This window comes from Eucalyptus grandis, chromosome 2, assembly GCF_016545825.1.
Source record: "Eucalyptus grandis isolate ANBG69807.140 chromosome 2, ASM1654582v1, whole genome shotgun sequence".
Taxonomy (NCBI): domain Eukaryota; kingdom Viridiplantae; phylum Streptophyta; class Magnoliopsida; order Myrtales; family Myrtaceae; genus Eucalyptus; species Eucalyptus grandis.
In genome coordinates this window covers 12,191,773-12,209,696 of record NC_052613.1, presented here as the reverse complement: position 1 = coordinate 12,209,696, position 17,924 = coordinate 12,191,773, and the positions used below count along the sequence as shown (strand labels likewise).

The following is a 17,924-nucleotide window of genomic DNA, read 5'->3' as shown; positions in this document are numbered from 1 at the left end:
TATCATACAACATTCTAAATCTATAAAGATGCTATTCCAAAGGAGTCTGGGTAAATTGATGTCTATTGTGAAAGTATACGGTGTAATGATCTTGTTTTTTTTTTCCAGATAAGAAAATTTTTGTCCTGTCATACAAAATGTGAAGAAATTGCAATTTTTATTTTTTTTATTTTGCATCTTGGTGCTAGTCGAGAATTTCTTGCTTCAATTAATAACCAACTCCAAAATTATTCAGTCACAAAAATAAAATAAAAATATGTATTGAAAAACAAAGTAAAAGCCCCAAATTTTTCTTTAATTTCCTGGCTTTTGCTAATTGCCATCATTATCAACCAACACAAATTTGAATAATGCCGTCATTTGTATCGGAGACTCTTCGACAAGAAGAACAACATAAGGTGCGAGATGAACATAAGAAAAAATAAAAAATCCAAAAAAGAAAATTAATTAAAATTATCTTTCATACATAATAAAGAGCTATGAGAGTGATTAGACAAACAAAATTATATGTAACGGTAGTAGAAAGGGAGGAGATATACTAGACAAGGTATGCATTGCTTGAACTGCAAAATTTTTAGTTACACCAAAGGAACCAAATCAATATGGCGTCAAACTTTCAACCGAAAAAAAAAAAATGGCGTTAAACTAATCAATCAAAAGAAAATCTGTGCAATAACTAAAATGAAAATCATTTGAGTGGTGATCCCAACTATTTAAATTAAGAAAACACCACTTTATTGTACCAGCAAATTAGAGGGACTACTCTTTTTTCCCCTTCAAAATAGTTCGTCTTACAATCTTGTGCCAAACTTTCTGAATATATCATAAAACCGATTGCTAGCTGTTAGAGTTTCCTGGTTTTGTATTTTTTGAAATATGTGGTGGATGAAGGACCGCAATAGAACAACACCGTGACACCTCTTTTCCCGTGTAGATATTCCTCTGTATTATTTTCGTACTCAACTTTTTAAATTAAAAAATGTATTTTCTTTTTTCATTTGATTTTCTGATTGACTAAAGTAATTTCCTTTGACCGGCTCTTTTTATCACACTAAATAGCGAAAAATGAAAATAACATTTTCTTATTGAAATGTTTCTCTCAAAACAAATAGAATCCTAGAAGACCTTTTCAAAGATCAATCATAAAATAATGCGGGGTGACATCCCTTCGGATATTCATTATATTGCAGATCATCATCTTATAACCAAGATGATCATCTTATAACCAAAACTTTATTAAGAATTCATTCTCGTTGATACAGACTCTATTAAAATTACTCATAACTAGACCCGTTAAAAGGGTGGGTCGAGGTCGGGTTTGGGTCGGGTCATAAATGGTCCGACCCAAATCGACCCATTTAACCCGTTTATGACCCATTTATTACAAAATGCAAAATTTTTAACCCATACCCGACCCGACTGTACCCGACCCATACCCGACCCATTTAATGAAACCTAAAAAAAAAAAAAAATTATATATATTTTTAAAATGATATTGCTAAAATAGTTTTATACAACACAAATTTAATGGATAATTTTTATAATTTTTAAAATAATTATTTAAAAAAAAAAAAAAATCGAATTTTAATTATTTTTTAAAAAATTAATTTTTTATTTTTTATTTTTTATTTTTCAAATTTTTAATTATTTTTATTTTTAAGAATATAATATTTAATTTTCTTTTCTTTTCTTTTTCTTTTCTTTTTTTTTTTTCTTCTTCTTCTTCGGTCAGCCCCACACGACGACGGCCTCTGGCGGCCGCCACAGCGAGCCTCAAGCTCGCCGCCGCCAACGCCCGGCGAGCTCGAGGCTCGCCAGATCCGGCGAGCTCGAGTCTCGCCAGATCCGGCGAGCTCGAGCTCGCCCGACGCCGACGAGCCGGAGTCTCGCCGGATCGGCGAGGCTCAGGTCGGCGAGCTCGAGGCTCGCCGGCGTCGGGCGAGCTCGAGCTCGCCCCTCGCCGGATGGGTGAAGCTCGAGCCTCGCCGGACGTCGGCGAGGCCTCCGCCTCGCCAGATCTGGCGAGCTCGAGGCTCGCCGGCGTCGGGCGAGCTCGAGCTCGCCCCGCCCGACGCCGGCGGAGTTCGAGTCTCGCAGATCGGATCGAGGCGCGAGCCTCGCCCGACGCCGGAGTTCGAGTCTCGCCGGATCGGCGAGGCTCGAGCCTCGCCCGACGCCGGCGAGTTCGAGTCTCGCCCGGATCGGCGAGGCTCGAGCCTCGCCGGCGTCGGCGAGGCCTCCGCCTCGCCGATCCGGCGAGCTCGAGCTCGCCCGACGCCGCTGCCGCCGGCTGGCGAGGCTCGCTGGCCGGTCGCCGGCCATCGCCGTGCCGGCGACGGAGGAAGAAGAAAGAAAAAAATAAGAAGAAAAATAAAAATAATTATAATTTCGATTTTTATAAAAAAAAAAATTGTAAAGTTAAAGAGAGGAGAGAAATGGTAAGATTTTGATTGAAAATAAATAGGTTCATTTTTTAATGGGTTGATAAATGGGTCATAAATGGGTCAACTCTCTAACCCATTTAAAACCCATATATCTTAGTCTTGACCCATTAAAACCCATTATGGGTGCTTTATGAAAGAAAGCTTGACCCATTAATGACCCATTTAACCATAAATGGGTCTATAAATGGGTTATGCAACCCATTTAACACCTCTACTCATAACCAATGTCAAGGATCCTAATAAAATACCGAGCCAAAAATGTCAAGTCTCTAAAAAAGAAGAATCAAGCTCCATACACGGAGAAATGATTTTCGGTAACAATTAAGCCTCTTCAAGAACCTCTTCATCTTTACATGTCAGATATTATCAGACCTGAAAATAATTGTTCGCATGTTAGACCTCGTCCAGTCGACCGTGAGTGTCCTATTCTCGAAAGACAACTAAAAAATTAAATGGTGGGTAAAATTCGCCACTCAATTCGCAAATGAAGAAGCAGGTATGTTTCGCTGCAGATCCTACTTGGCCAAAGCCACAGACTACCAGGACAACCTCAATTTTTCCTCCACAAATGTCAACATCAAGCTCAATTCGCAGCAGCTCCAGATCAAAAGTCTCTGCTAAAAGTAGTTCGTGAGACAGTGTCTCAAGCCGGGTCTGACGATGAAGAAGTAGAAAAACAGTTTCGCTCCTCAACATGGAAATGATTGTCATGGCAAAAACCTCATATAGCAGGCAACAACTTTATAATGTAACAGAAGTGTCCAATAATAGAACTCATGTAACAGTATTCCTCAAAATTGTATATCAAGGAAGCCATAGTAGCACATTTCCTTTTTGGATCAAATTCCCTTCATTTACCTGAATTCAAGGTATATCTTCAACATGTGAGCTCATGAGATTGAAACCATTTGCAATGGTAGTGCGTGTATCTTGTCACGAGTGAATGGTTCTGAACCTTCAGCACCTCGATGGGGGTAAAAGTGGTGGGACTTGCCCACTTCAAGGAGTTAATCATGAGTGGCGCTAACTGACGATCTTCTTGGAATCAGAATATCTCATAGCAGACGCAAGTCCTCAAAGAAACATCCAGGGGGTAGCCACGGCTATTGATCCTCCCTCCCGTTCCCCGTCCTGCACAGGAAATATAATATGTAGGACCGCTAAAATTGTTGTCAAGAGATGGAGTGGAGTGGGTATTTGAATAAAATGAAAATGAAATTCAATCTTTGACCAGGCAACCAGTTTACTAACATGTTTTCACCTGCAGGCTCATTAAGAATTTAGCTGTCACATTCGCTTACTCAAACCTCTGCTATCAGTTCCGTTTGTCCATCTGCACCGTAGCAGTTGGGAGAAAGAAAGCTTCTCATTTTCATTAAAGTATTTTTTTGACTACGCAAGGCCTACATTATAATTAGCCAACGCAATTCTGTACTTAGAGTTGAATATAAAGTTTTGTTGACCGTGATAATATTTTCATAATTAATTCTCCTGAACAATGCAAAGAATGAAAATAGGGAAAATATATTCATACAAAAATAGATTGTCTTACAAAATAATTTACTGTGCTAAACATATTTTTTTTTGCAAATGATTAAATCATTTTACCATGCATGGGAAAGCTGGCTTCCACAGCGACAGAGAATCAAACTTCTAGGGGCACAACAAATGAACCTATTGCTAGAATAAAATTTGCAAGAAAGAATAAATTATACCAGTAATACAATCCCAACTCAGTTCTTAAGCTATTGCAAATGATACTGTATGCTCGATGTCAAAAACTTAGACCCATCGTTCCACAAGCCCTTGTCAAGTATAAATGACAAATAAGGGCTGGTGTAACTGTGAGCCTGTCCTGTATATCAACAACAATCCTCTCTTCATCGTTTTTTGCTTTCTCTATGTAGCTAAGCCTCATTTTCTGTTTTGTGAGGTAATGTGAACCCACTAAACCACTCTTAGTCGATGGCAATAACTAGATTCACTTAATTCAATAAAAATAGGAGTACATTCCTATAGTCCTAGAAATTCCCATGGAGAGGTGCCACCTTGCCATGTAACCACCCATACCTCATCCAAGCTTCTAGCTATTAGATGCTCACCGTGACCAACCTGCAAATCAAGGTGAAAAGAGGGCTATTAGCTGTGAAATGATCCATCTGTTAGAGAAATCCCTTATGATGTTTTGAAGATGACAAAATAAATCAAAGGCTACTAACATGTTTGATGGTTGAGTAATAGACCATGCAGATGATAGAACATGTAAAGGATATTGTCAAAGTGCGAAGACGACCAGAAGACCGAACGTAACATATGTCCAAAGTATATTCTGAAGATTTCCAGACTTCTGTGTCAAAGTCTGAAGATTGCCAAACTCAAGACTCAAAGTCTGAAGACTCGCAGACTTTAGTGTCAAAGTACATTCTACATCGAAGTCTGTCAACTCGACTAATTCTAGACCGAACGTGAATGATGAACCGAAGACGGACTCTATGCTGAAGCCGAACAGGAAGACGAGACTCTATGCTGAAGCCGAACCGGGTACAAACCTTAAAGCTAAATCTGCTCAGAAGCAAAATATGTTCAGACTCAAATTGTAAAGTCTATCGCACTCAGACTCAGATTGTAAAGTCTATTGCTCTCAGACTTTACATCAAGACTCGACAGATCGTAACTCAAGCCCAATCATATAACGGCTAGTGATCTGGTTTGGATTCCACATCAAGATTGATTTGATTGATTCAATCTATTTGATTGACGATTGGATCTTGAAGACAAGAACTTTCTATACGAAGAAGCTTTACTTATGGAAACCAATATTTCGTTTGTATGGGCGATCGGAATCAATTTGGGATTTTACCTTTGTCACTCAACGGCTACCAAATCTTCTAGATACGAGCTGTCCAATGGGTATATTGGAAAACGATTCTCCGGGATACTATCCAACGGGTAGTTTGGAAGTGGAGGAGTATTTAAGGAGATCATGGACCGATGAGCAAGTAAGAGACGGAACGTAGAATTTATAATTTCAAAGTCTGAGCGACTTTCGATCATAATCTTGTCTCTTGAGAGCTTAAACGTTTGTAAACGAGAGAGGAATACCAAAAGAGTAATTTAGTGAGATAGTGTGATCTATTACTAAGTGTTTGCACTCGAAGTTGTAATTTCTTGTTGATTGCATAGTGGAATCCAACCAAGAAGGCTGTTATCGTGGGAGAGTGGACGTAGGCTTGGATTAAGCCGAACCACTATAAATCTTGTGTTCTTATTCTCTTCCTTAACTCCTTTATTTTGTTCATACTAGCACTCTCAATTGGTATCAGAGCCAAGTGCTCGGTTTATAAAAGTGTTTTTACTTTTGAGCTAAAGATTCTTTATGGCTAGTATCTTGGCACTAGGTCTTATGGAAGGGCAAAGCAACACAAGGCCACCATATTTTGATGGAAATGAAATTTATGCTTGATAGTACATTCAGAATCTGAGTCGACTCTTGATGGAACACGGACTCGGGAATCGTCAGTCCGACTTAGACACAGACTTAGAATTCGATGAGGAAATCGAGGGGGAGAAAGCAAATCCAAAAGAAAAGGAAAAGAATCGTGATCATCTCAAAAAGGCAACAAATTGAGGGGGAGCTTTGATCAATTTTGGAAAAATCTTTTTGAATTGATCGTGATCTTATTATGGATGGAATGAAAGGTAAATGTGTCAGAATTTGTTCCAAAAAGAAATCCGGTTAGTGCATCTTTTATTACCTTTTGTCATTAACAAATCTCTTACTGATATTATCATTTTATTATGACAAAAAGTGTACGTGAATTTCATGATGCATCCGTGATTTTTATTGGATATTTGTTGATATATATATGATCGAAGTGAGCTATATTGCATATCTTTAATATTCGATTTACTTTATAAAAGCTGATTTTTGGAAATTGTGATTCATGCAAAATATTTGTTATCATTCTCTACGTGATACTTTTTCCATTATTATCACTTTTTGAGTATGACAAAAAGGGGGAGAAGATATGAATATGCATATGTGTTGAATGGTTGATATTATCTATGGCATAATATTGAGCTGCGATTATTTTTCTATATATTGTTATGCTCAATCTATTTGTTATCTTCTGATATCCTTTGATTTAAAAGTATGTTTACAAATCTGCATATTCAGATATTGTTTTGTCATCATCAAAAAGGGGGAGATTGTTAGAGAAATCCCTTATGATGTTTTGAAGATGACAAAATAAATCAAAGGCTACTAACATGTTTGATGGTTGAGTAATAGACCATGCAAATGATAGAACATGTAAAGGATATTGTCAAAGTGCGAAGACGACCGGTAAGACTGAACGTAACATATGTCCAAAGTATATTCTGAAGATTTCCGACACGTGTCAAAGTTCAAGATCGACCAGACTTTAGTGTCAAAGTCTGTTCTACATCAGAAGTCTCATCAACTCGACTAATTCTAGACTGAACGTGAATGATGAACCAGAAGACAGACTCTATGCAAGCTGAACCGAGAAGACGAGACTCTATGCTGAAGCTGAACCGGGTACATACCTTAAAGCTAAATCTGTTCGGAAGCAGAATATGTTCAGACTCGGTGTAACAAAGTCTATCGTACTCGAGACTCAGATTGTAAAGTCTATTGCTCTCAGACTTTACATCAAGACTCGACAGATCGTAACTCAAGCCCAATCATATAACGGCTAGTGATCTGGTTTGGATTCCACATCAAGATTGATTTGATTGATTCAATCTATTTGATTGACGATTGGATCTTGAAGACAAGAACTTTCTATACGAAGAAGCTTTACTTATGGAAACCAATATTTCGTTTGTATGGGCGATCGGAATCAATTTGGGATTTTACCTTTGTCACTTAACGGCTACCAAATCTTCTAGATACAGAGCTGTCCAATGGGTATATTGGAAGACGATTCTCCGGGATACTGTCCAACGGGTAGTTTGGAAGTGGAGGAGTATTTAAGGAGATCATGGACCGATGAGCAAGTAAGAGACGGAGCGTAGAATTTATAATTCCAAAGTCTGAGCGACTTTCGATCATATACTTGTCTCTTGAGAGCTTAAACGTTTGTAATCGAGAGAGAAATACCAAAAGAGTGACTTAGTGAGATAGTGTGATCTACTACTAAGTGTTTGCACTCGAAGTTGTAATTTCTTGTTGATTGCATAATGGAATCCAGCCAAGAAGGCTGTTATCGTGGGAGAGTGGACGTAGGCTTGGATTAAGCCGAACCACTATAAATCTTATGTTCTTATTCTCTTCCCTAACTCCTTTATTTTGTTCATACTAGCACTCTCACCATCATTGGTCAAATTGAAGTATTTTGACAAGAAAATCAATCTCACCATCAAAATTAATCCTTGGAACAAGACCAGATCTTGAATGAGCGCCTCAGCCACATCCAAATCCTACAGGTGTGGATAGGCAAAAAAAAAACAAAAACACTAATTATTAGACAAGAAACTAACAATTTACAAAGATAATTCTTTAGTCACTAGTCATTAAAGCAAAACTTAAAGACCAGATTTACAAACAAAAAGGGGTCCACATATTTGTATGTAAAGCCCAATCGCCTATAGGCACAAAGATCGTACCATTTGGTATTGTAGATTGCTCTATTCGAATATTTTCCACATTGGAACAATTAGATTGGTTTCTGTTCCATTATTTGCTAGTGTATGATGATAAGGGCTACTAGCAGCCGTGACCACCATTTGGTTCTACTATATTTTTAATGTAAAAACCAGATTCTGACAAGTTCAATTAGTGCAAGAACAATAACATGCTAATTGAAAAAGTAATCAAAGTCATAAAATGGAGAAATATGAGTAGAACTTACCAAATGATAGGATGGGTCGTCAAGCAAAACTATGTGAGGTTGCTTGAAAGTTATCTTGGCAAATGCAACTTTGCTTTTCTAACCACCTATTTATATGGTCAAAGCACCATGTTATATGTGCAATAACATCCAAAAAGCCTTGGAGAAAGTACACAATGAACCAGAATTCAGATTACAAATTATCTAACTTTTAATAGAGCTTCACAATGTCATAAGAACATTGCTTCAACAAAAGATTTATACATGCAACACCAGCACAGAGAGAGGAGATATACAGGCAAGATACAAATTGGTTGAATCGCAAGATTTCCGGTTACTCCAAAGGAACCCATGTCAGCTCGAACATTTTGTTCTGGAACTCCTTTTGGGAAGAATGCCACATGAGAAGGTATTTTAAGATACAATGGCACAATGTATGATGAAATCATATTAGCGGTCGAGTAAATGGAAATGCCAACCCAGAGGTCACCGCTAATGATGCAAACCCAAAGGTAGGCAGCCTATCATTACAATCTCAACCAAACAGGCAAAAGTATATTTGCTAAAAATTTCTAGCAAGTTGTGAGCAACAGTTCCTAAACCACCAGAATTCAAGACCCAACTAGAAAGCAATTTATGGAATATCAATGCTGTCACGCAAAAAGCTTGGAGCCATGAGCTGCCTCAGAATTTTATCCCCATTGACTGCTTAATACTACGAAGAATCATCATAAAATAAGAAGAAGAAGAAGGTTCCCAATTCTTAAGAAAACCATAAAATGAAAAAACCGCATCCATTTTCTTCACAATCACATCATAGCTTCCACATAACTAATCATCCTTTTAGATTTTGAAAAGATTTGTTCTTATTTAGATCATATTCACCAAAAAGGAAAATTCAGAACATAGCAAAAAACAAATATATTTAATTGCTTCTTCCTTTATTGATAAATTGCAAAAAAAAAAAAAAATGAAGCAAGACAATGACACCGACAGCATTAGCCTTACCTTAGCAGCGTTCGCACGTGATCCTTCCAAGAGATTCTGCCAATGCAAGATGATAATGGTATCTGCAAAACAACCAGAGTGAATGAGCTTAAGGGCCCAAGAAAAAATATGTTGGGAAGAGAACAGACAATAGACGCTGAAAATGCAGAGGACTATGATTGTGGAATGCTACGATTCTTCGTGATGGTGCGATTTCATTCACAAATGGTTTGGGCATCGAGCAGAAATGAGGATATGTCGTCAACATAGCAAGAGGCAGCACTGCGAGCGTTTCATCCTACGTTCATCGTCCAACGAAACAGCCAATCCAACCCAACGCAATCCCCCACCCAAACATCGGTTCGTATTGAGCATCGAATTGAGAAAGTAGAATGGAAAAGGATGCCTTCAAAACCAAAAATAACTTACTCGAACCCTAAGAAAACTCACTGTAGTGTAGATGCACGAATCAATTCACCAGATGTGAACCTCAGGGATCTCTTCGATGAGGGGCCAATAGTCACCAGTGAGTTTTGCACATCGCTCTTTCAGAATCTTGCAGTCAACTATGCGCAATTGTTGGAGGGAGGGAGGGAAGCCATCCTCTGGCAAGTACCTCAACTTAGGACAATCTCTAATAAAAAACCATCGAAGAGAGGAGAGATGGTTGCGGAGACCGCTCGATAGTCTTTCTGTATTTCTCAAACCATATATCGAAAGAGAGGTTAGAGAGGAAGGAAAGAGACTCCAAGCATCCTTATCCTCCAAAGGAAACCACTCCTTCTCTCCCTCCCCTCCCATGTTAAACGCAACGGTCAGACTCTCGAGAGATGTGAACAGGGGTAAGCCCCACTCTCTCACTGGCTGCTTTAGAGCCGCGAGCCTCGTAATTTCAAGGTCTCGCAATTTGGGAGGCAGACCTCCTTTGGGGAAGCATTTGATATTTTGGCAAAAGAAAATTCTTAGCTTTTGGAGGGACATAAGACGATGCCACTTATTTGGCAGGGACTTTATCATCGGACAATCCCAAAGTTCAAGACTCTGCAGGGTGATGGGAAGGGGTGGGAAGTCCTCTATCTCCAATACCGGACACTTCCATATAACCAATTTAGTGAGATTGTTACAGTTGGCAATGTTACAGTTGGCAATAGACTTTATCTTAGAACAAAGCTTAAGAACAAGACTCGAGAGGGTTACGGGAAGGGGAGGGAAGTCCTCTATCTCCAGTGCTGGACAATAATAAATATCCAATTGAGTGAGATGGGAGAGCGTGTGAAGGCATTGTGGTAAGCTTCTCAGATTTTGACAATTGTTAATTGTCATTGTTTCAAGCGATTCTACGGCAATCCCTTCCAATGACTCCACTCCCTCACAATTTTCTATATGAAGTGCCTTCAAAGGAGCAAGTCTACCCTTGGCAAATGAAAAGGATATCGAAGAATGATATTGATGTATCTTAAGAGATTCAAGTTGAGAAATCGAATTATTGATGCTCGAGTCACCTTGAGGAATGTTTAGAGCCATGATTTTTGGACAATTTTCGATCACCAAATGTTTGAGTGCGTGCATCTTGCTTGGAAGATTTTCTAAACTTGTGCAATCCACCAATTCTATCCTTTCAAGATTACGGGGTAGCTCTATCTCTCCATCTCCTGCCACAAAAGATATGAATTGAGGACAATTTTTTATTACTAATTCCCCCGGAGGCAAGTGAGATTTTTGCGTTTCATCTCCATCTTGCCACAAGCATGTTAGTTTGTCACACAGTCCTATATGAAGCTTCCTTAGCTTGCCCAAGCAACTCATAAACCGATGATCAAAGGAAACAAGCTCCATGAGTTTGTTAATTTTGAGAACTGTCAAAGAAGTTAGCTTGAACAAGCTCTTTAAGATCTCCTTACTACAATCCTCAAGGTATAACTCATCGAGAGATGGAAGACATAACTCTTCGGTCGAGTTATTCAATTGTTGGCATGAATGAATTTCAAGCTTTATAAGACGATCAAGTTGACAAGGCAATGTCCCGACCAACGAAGGACAGTTTCGGACAACAAGATGCTGAAGACAACATAATGGGACTTCTTCTTTTGGGGCCCTGGCATAAGGAGACCAATCCTTCCATGTCAACATCTCTTTAAACTTCAAAGTGATTAAGGACGAAAAGGCTTTTTACCTCCATAAAATTCAGAACCTATTATTGTTACTGCATCGAGACCTTCAAAAGATAATTCTCTCAGTGAAGGTAGCTGTCCAAGTGAGGGCAACGATATGACATTAGGACAGCTCAGGAAGCACAAAGACACTATCTTTGAATAGGAGGGACAATTTAACCATGGCGGGAATTCTGCACCACCATAGTAAGAGATAGTGAGATTTTCAAGATTTGAGTGAGGTTGCAAATAATCAAGCACCTGGAAATAGTGCTTATCATTCCAGAGATTTCTAAAATCTTTATCCCATTGCAAGAATAAGTTGCTTAGGCCTTCCTTTCTTGACAACTTAGCATCAACACAATCTTTGACGTCTTTCACATTTTGCAATTCTGATATGAATAATTCTCCTTGAAGATGCGACAAGTTCTCTAACTCCTTTAACTGTAGCCCTTTCTCTGTTCCTACCACAAACTTGGACAAGATAGTAAGATTCTTCAAATTACTAATTCCCAATGGCATCTCTTTTAGATTTTTTGTATCTCTAATATCAAGAAATTGTAAGCTGACCAACTTTATGATACCTTGAGGCAACATTGAAAGTTCATGACAACCTCTTAAGATCAAAGCTTGTAATTTGCACAAGCCCACAACTGACTCAGGTAGCCTCTTGATGTCAGTGTACGAGAAATTGAGATATCGAAGATGTTTTAATCCACCAACACAATTCGGTACCTCTACGATGTCACAATGACATAATGAGAGCACCCTCAAGTACTTCAAGTTTGATAGCAAGTCGTGCAACACCTTGTTGGAAATAGAGAACTTATTTGGGCCCCGACTAGATCCAACATGCACTAGAATTAAACTTCTTAATACCTTCAGTCCATGATATGCTCTTAAGCATTTTGATGTAACAAACCTTGATGAGACGAATGATGCATAACGAGCTCTCCCAAGAGATGCGTCATCTTCATTAACTACGCCCTGAGACTCCCCAGAGCTAAAGCATATTGCACCCTCAATCGACTTTGCTAGATCATTCAAAAGGTCATGCATTGAAAACTTAGATGTGTCAACACTTGATTGTTGAAGAAATGATCTAGATACTAACTCATTGAAGTAACTCCGTCCTAATTTCAACTTATTTTTCTTTTTCTTTTGTCCATCTAAAAATCCCTCTGCTATCCATAAGAGTACGAGCTCATCCCTCTCAATTTCATAATCCTTAGGAAATATTGCACAATAAGAAAAACACCTCTTCAAATAGGAAGGAAGATGGACATAACTTAATGTCAAAATAGGGAGAACCTCATCATTCTCTACCATTGCAAGATCCCTTATTATGTTGTTTAAGGTATCTTCCCATTCATCGGGATTCGTTATACTACGTAGGGCACCGCCCAACATCTTCGCTGCCAAAGGTAAACCTTTACATCTTTTAGCTATTTTCTTGCATATTTTTTTCAAATTCGGGTGGCTCTCAAAGTTTATTTCTCCAAGGGCATGAAAGGCTAATAAGTTTGTGCAATTTTCAAGGGACAATCCCGGCAAACAATACGGCAACGTTTTTGTTATGGAAGCAATAGCACGGTTGCGAGTCGTGATAATGATCTTGCTTCCCTAGCCCCGCTTCAAATGGCTTCAAGATGGCAGTCCACCTTTCGTACTTGTCATTCCAGATATCGTCTAAAACCACAAGAAACTTCTTCCCAGATAGATTGTCCCTCAACTTAACTTGAAGCCCATTAAGATCTTTGTCCTGCCATGACAACCCGGTGATTGAGTGGAAAATATTCTTGGTTATGTCAAAAACATCAAAAACATCCGAAACACAAACCCATGCTTTCCTATCGAAACATCTATTCACTCCCGCATCATTATATAGCCGCTGAGCCAAGGCCGTCTTTCCAATACCGCCCATCCCAACTATGGGGATTATTCTCAGCATGGCATCAGAATTTTGCACATCATTTATCAATAGTTCAAGTATTTGTGCTTCTTCCTCCTCCCTACCAAAAAATTGTGACTCAGGTAGAGAAGTGGTTGGATCCCTTTTACTGGTGAAGTTGGATATGTCCATAACATTCTCTCTCAAGCTTAGATTAGCCTTTCCAGTGACAATCGTTACCAACCTGCAATTGATCTCTTGTATCTTGGTTTTAGACACGAGCGAGTGTTGTTGGCCTAAGAAAAGGGACTTCAATTTTTGCAAACTTCTACTTGTGCTAGATTCTACCTGTAACTCAATATGAGCAGCTTTTATCGCAAACCCATCGAGCAAGTCTTCCATGTCATAGGCCAAGTCCTTTACCCTATCTAGCCATAGCTTCACTTGATGGTTACCACTAAGTTGCTTGTTCTCTGCATCAGCCAACACTGCATTGATTGTTACCAGCATATCCTTCCACTCCTCAAGTGAGACGGTGTTGATTCCATCTCGTTGTGCACAACTTAATGTGGACGAAGTCAACTTGTCGAATAGGGCCTGAAAGAATGAAGCCAAAAAGGAACCCAAAACGATCTCTCCAATGGCCATTGGCGAATCAGTTACTGTAAAGAACAATAAAGGTGTTATGGTGAAACAAAGTGAAAATGAGCTAATGGAGAGAAAAAAACTATGAAGTCTAGGAAGACCAAGACATTGACCTAGGAAAAATATTTAAAAAAGACCCAGACTTTAAAGGGATGCACATCAAAGGTTAGACAAATAGAAATAAAATAAAATACTATTTGTCCACAAGTGTTTGTTACGTCAATTGCTCTCCTTATTCTTCAGATCAAGACTTTTTTACTGTCGGACCTTTACTTTTGGCCATCCAAAACAGAGTCTTAATATGACCAACTTAGAGTGTTTGCATATTTTCATTATAAGTGTTATCCCTCACAAGTGTTTTGTTGGCTTTTTTAGCATCTGTATATTCTTAGTAACCTTATGATTTCAATGTCTTTGTTTGCTTTATTGGTGAATGTGAGATTGATGAATTCTTTTACATGGCGGTTACCATGCTAAAGATTCACATCAAGATGGGCGACAATGATTTGTTGAAGGGTGCTAAGGTAGTGGTCAATAATCGAGAATCACCTTGATAGGAACACAATTATCAAGTTCGTAGAGTGTGACATCTAGTTAATTATATATTGTTAATATTTGACTCATTTACCATTTCCAAAGTGAGAGAAAGCAACTTGCTTGATGGATTAGTCAGTGTGATTATCACTTTTTTCTTGTTTAGCGATGAATGAAGTTGACCAAATTAATACGATTGGCAAATAAACATATTTGTGCAACTCAGTAAAATAAATGCTTTTGAAACATGACATATTGAGGATTCACCCAATAATTGCATCTTATTTTCTGTTATACATATACATGTCATCAAAGACAATTAACTTTGTCTGTCCATTAAGAAGAATGGAAACACGTGCTTTGGGATTAATAAGAAAAAGGGTCAAGCACACCTACTAATTCATTAAGCAACTTGCTTTATTTTACTATGCAAATAGTGAACAAGTCACAAATCACCAAATGACAATGTATAATCTACTAAAAATTATACTTTATTCATCACACCAATGAACAGGAAAATCGAGTTCAAAGGACCATGATTCTCTTTCTAGGCGATTCCCCATCATCGGTTACTAACTCATCACCTTTCAGCAGATATTTTCGCCCATCTTGCTGCAACTTTTTCTTTCACAAGTGGTTGTTCTGTAATATTTAGAGATTATCCCCGCACATTTGTAGTTTCCACGATCATATACTCATTCGTGTAAATAAATCATAAACTCGAGAAGACCAGAACTTCAGTGGGTATCATGAACTTTTTTGTCGTGAAAGTGAAGCAAAATTGGTAAAGAGCTGATTGGAAAGAGAATTTAATAAAATCCAGAAAGACCAAGACTTACAGAGATGCAAATTGGATTTATCGCTTCACTTTTCAAATCTCTCCTCTTCCGTTCCCACGCGAATGTCTCTTTTACATTTCTAGTAGATTTTCCACGCATTACGTGGGTGCCGATTTTTCTTTTTTTGTGTGATTGACAATTGGCACTGATTATTGTTTCTCTTGCTCAAATTAACAAAACTATAATTTTAGACCAACTTTTGTCATTTTTAATCACATTGTGATTAGTCATTCATTAATCTCTATTGTACTTGTCTATTGGAATTGTGTCTAGATTTCCATTTATCTTTTCAGAATATAAGTTTAATAAATGTAAAAATAGCAAAAGGAAAAACTAAATACGAAAAACAGCAAAAAACTGATAAAAAAAAAAAAAAATGCAGGAATGGGGTGATAAGACTCTTCGTGACTCGCGGGGAGTTCCACTTCACATTTTTATGAAGATGCAATCTAAATTTATTAATAAGCAAGATATGATTTTCCTACATTTCCCAAATTAGAGCATGTGATTTATGAAAGGAAACGTGCAAAAAAGAGAATTAATAATAATGCACTCCAAAAAGCCTAGATGTGCATGATAATGCTTGTCCATGAAAATTCTAAGTTTTCTAATATAATTGTCCTGATAAGGATATAATGAATTCTATCCTAATATGTAATGAAAAATCATAAAATAGAGGTCCAAATTTTGGCTTAAACAATTATGCGTGCAGATGTATCACCTCATTAAAACAACTAAGCCACATTAAGATCAACAAATCACCATGAATTATGCAGTCAAGCTGCAACTTTAATCTGGCCAGCAAGTATATGACATCAACTTTCCCCAATTTTGTTATTAAACTTGCTGCATCAGTTCAAGGGAAAAAGAGAGCAAGTAGATAGACGTCTTTTACCTATTCCAAGTAGACTTCCTGGAGCTGACCAGGCGAACGGGATTAGATCCACAACAGCAATCCAGCAAGCACGAGCGCTAGGCTTGGCAGTTCACTCTGTACGCGTGCGTATTCAGCTACGGGAATGCGTGGTCGCTGCTTGCAACAACGAACGATGGTATTGATTGAGCGACGACTAGAGATGGTGGTGATTAGCGACAATCGATATGCATGCAAGAATTGAATTGAATGAGAGTGAAGTCTGTGGGATATGATAATGCTTGTCCATGAAATTGTAATTTTTCGAATATAATTATCCTGACACGAATATGATGAAATTCCATCCTGATATGTAATGAAAAATCCTAAGTCTGTCCAAATCAGCAAATATGAACACACTTAAAAATGTGAATATGACTTTCCCTAAATATGTAAATGTATGATATGCAATTTCCTAAATGTGCAACACCTAATAACTCTACACGTGGTTTATTAAACACCTCCCTAATATACAATCTAGAATGCAACGAATGTATATAACATGCCGTGGATGACTTTTATGAAATTTGACACATGTAAATTCATGAAATTACACGTGAAGACGTGATCGAGAGCAACCTAGCCATATGCAATTTCATAAACACGGATGGCAAAAATATTCAACAAATCACCATGACGCAACTTTAATCGGGACAGCAAGTATTTGACATCAACTTCTCCTAAAATATAGACAGGCATTGAGTCAGTTTAAGAACGAAAATATTGTTGCTGCTGCCACCTCTTCTTTTGCTTCAAGTATATAGAAAGATTTCAGAAATGACTGGTGGCTGCTCTCGTGTAATAAAGGCCTACCAGATACTTTAGCAGTGAGGTTCTGGATGAATCAGTTTGAGGGAAAAAAGATTTACCTATTCCGAGTAGACTTTCTGGAGCTGACCGGTGAACAAGATTAGATCAACAACAGCAATCCAGCAAGGACGAGCGCCAGGTTTGGACGAGAAGGAAGAGAACACTGCTGAGCAGGGGGGACGAGCGCTAGGTTCGACAATTCACGGTGTATGCGTGTGAACTCTGCTACGGCAATGGGTGGCCACCGCTTGCAACGATAGAAGATAATATCGACGGAGCTACGACTAGGACAGGTTTGTAGGGGACTGGGCAGATCAAAAGAAGAAAAATCAAAGTTGGCCTCCAAATCTTAGTCAACTTGCCCACTAAAGATATACTGAAGATAAACTAGCCGTGAATCTTAAGTTGAGGTTGCAAGCCGTCACTTCAAGAAAACAAGTTGACAAGACGACTTGCCTTACCCAAACGTTTCCTTCTAGTAGAGAACAAAGTTGGCTTACTTGTTCAGAGCGAGCACGCAATTTATATGAAAGCCAAACCCTTCCTCTAATATTACTAAAAGCTAGAGAATTCAAAGATATGATTACACGTAGTAGTATTCTCCACCATGTGTGCATGCATGCTTGTTTGATCGAGACCGACTCTAAAGTGTAATATACTCGTTGAATGAATCTAAAGAAATCAAATCACGAAATCAACATAATGATACATCAAAATGATACTAAAGGATAAGTAAAAATAAAGTGTGGAAAGTAAATCCGAAACGAGACAAGCAAAGTACACATTGCTTTATTATTAAGTTTCGGGACATCAACCAGTGAGCTAATTTTCAAAATCAAGTCAAAGTCTAATTTTG

The 17,924-nt window shown here is 38.3% G+C and overlaps 2 protein-coding genes across 6 annotated transcripts in view; both read right to left on the bottom strand.

Annotated features, from left to right (window-relative positions):
- LOC104424441 (disease resistance protein RPV1-like) overlaps positions 1–10,895 on the bottom strand; it is a 50,721-nt gene extending 39,826 nt beyond the window's left edge. For 3 of the 5 annotated variants that reach the window (XM_039306124.1, XM_039306125.1, XM_039306128.1), the window contains exon 1: positions 9,737–10,895. In XM_039306124.1, coding sequence (XP_039162058.1) covers positions 9,761–10,855 — 1,095 coding nt within the window. In that variant the 5' untranslated portion in view covers positions 10,856–10,895 and the 3' untranslated portion in view covers positions 9,737–9,760. Of the gene's footprint in view, positions 1–2,665; positions 3,576–3,695; positions 3,778–4,095; positions 4,557–7,826; positions 7,890–8,320; positions 8,682–9,307; positions 9,370–9,736 lie in introns of those variants that run through there. The other 2 variants (XM_039306126.1, XM_039306127.1) reach the window with 2 other exon arrangements.
- Positions 10,896–12,970: 2,075 nt separating this feature from the next.
- On the bottom strand, positions 12,971–17,356 carry LOC120286297 (putative disease resistance RPP13-like protein 1). Its single transcript, XM_039306781.1, has 3 exons — positions 17,128–17,356; positions 16,241–16,375; positions 12,971–13,989 (listed from the first exon to the last, which is right to left on the bottom strand). The coding sequence occupies exon 3, from the start codon at positions 13,973–13,975 to the stop codon at positions 12,971–12,973; it is 1,005 nt and encodes a 334-aa protein (XP_039162715.1). The 5' UTR covers positions 13,976–13,989; positions 16,241–16,375; positions 17,128–17,356.
- Between the last annotated feature and the right edge of the window lie 568 nt (positions 17,357–17,924).

Excerpts from the sequence above, each read along its gene's own strand:
- LOC120286297 (XM_039306781.1), bottom strand. The coding sequence starts at position 13,975 with ATGGCCATTGGAGAGATCGTTTTGGGTTCCTTTTTGGCTTCATTCTTT.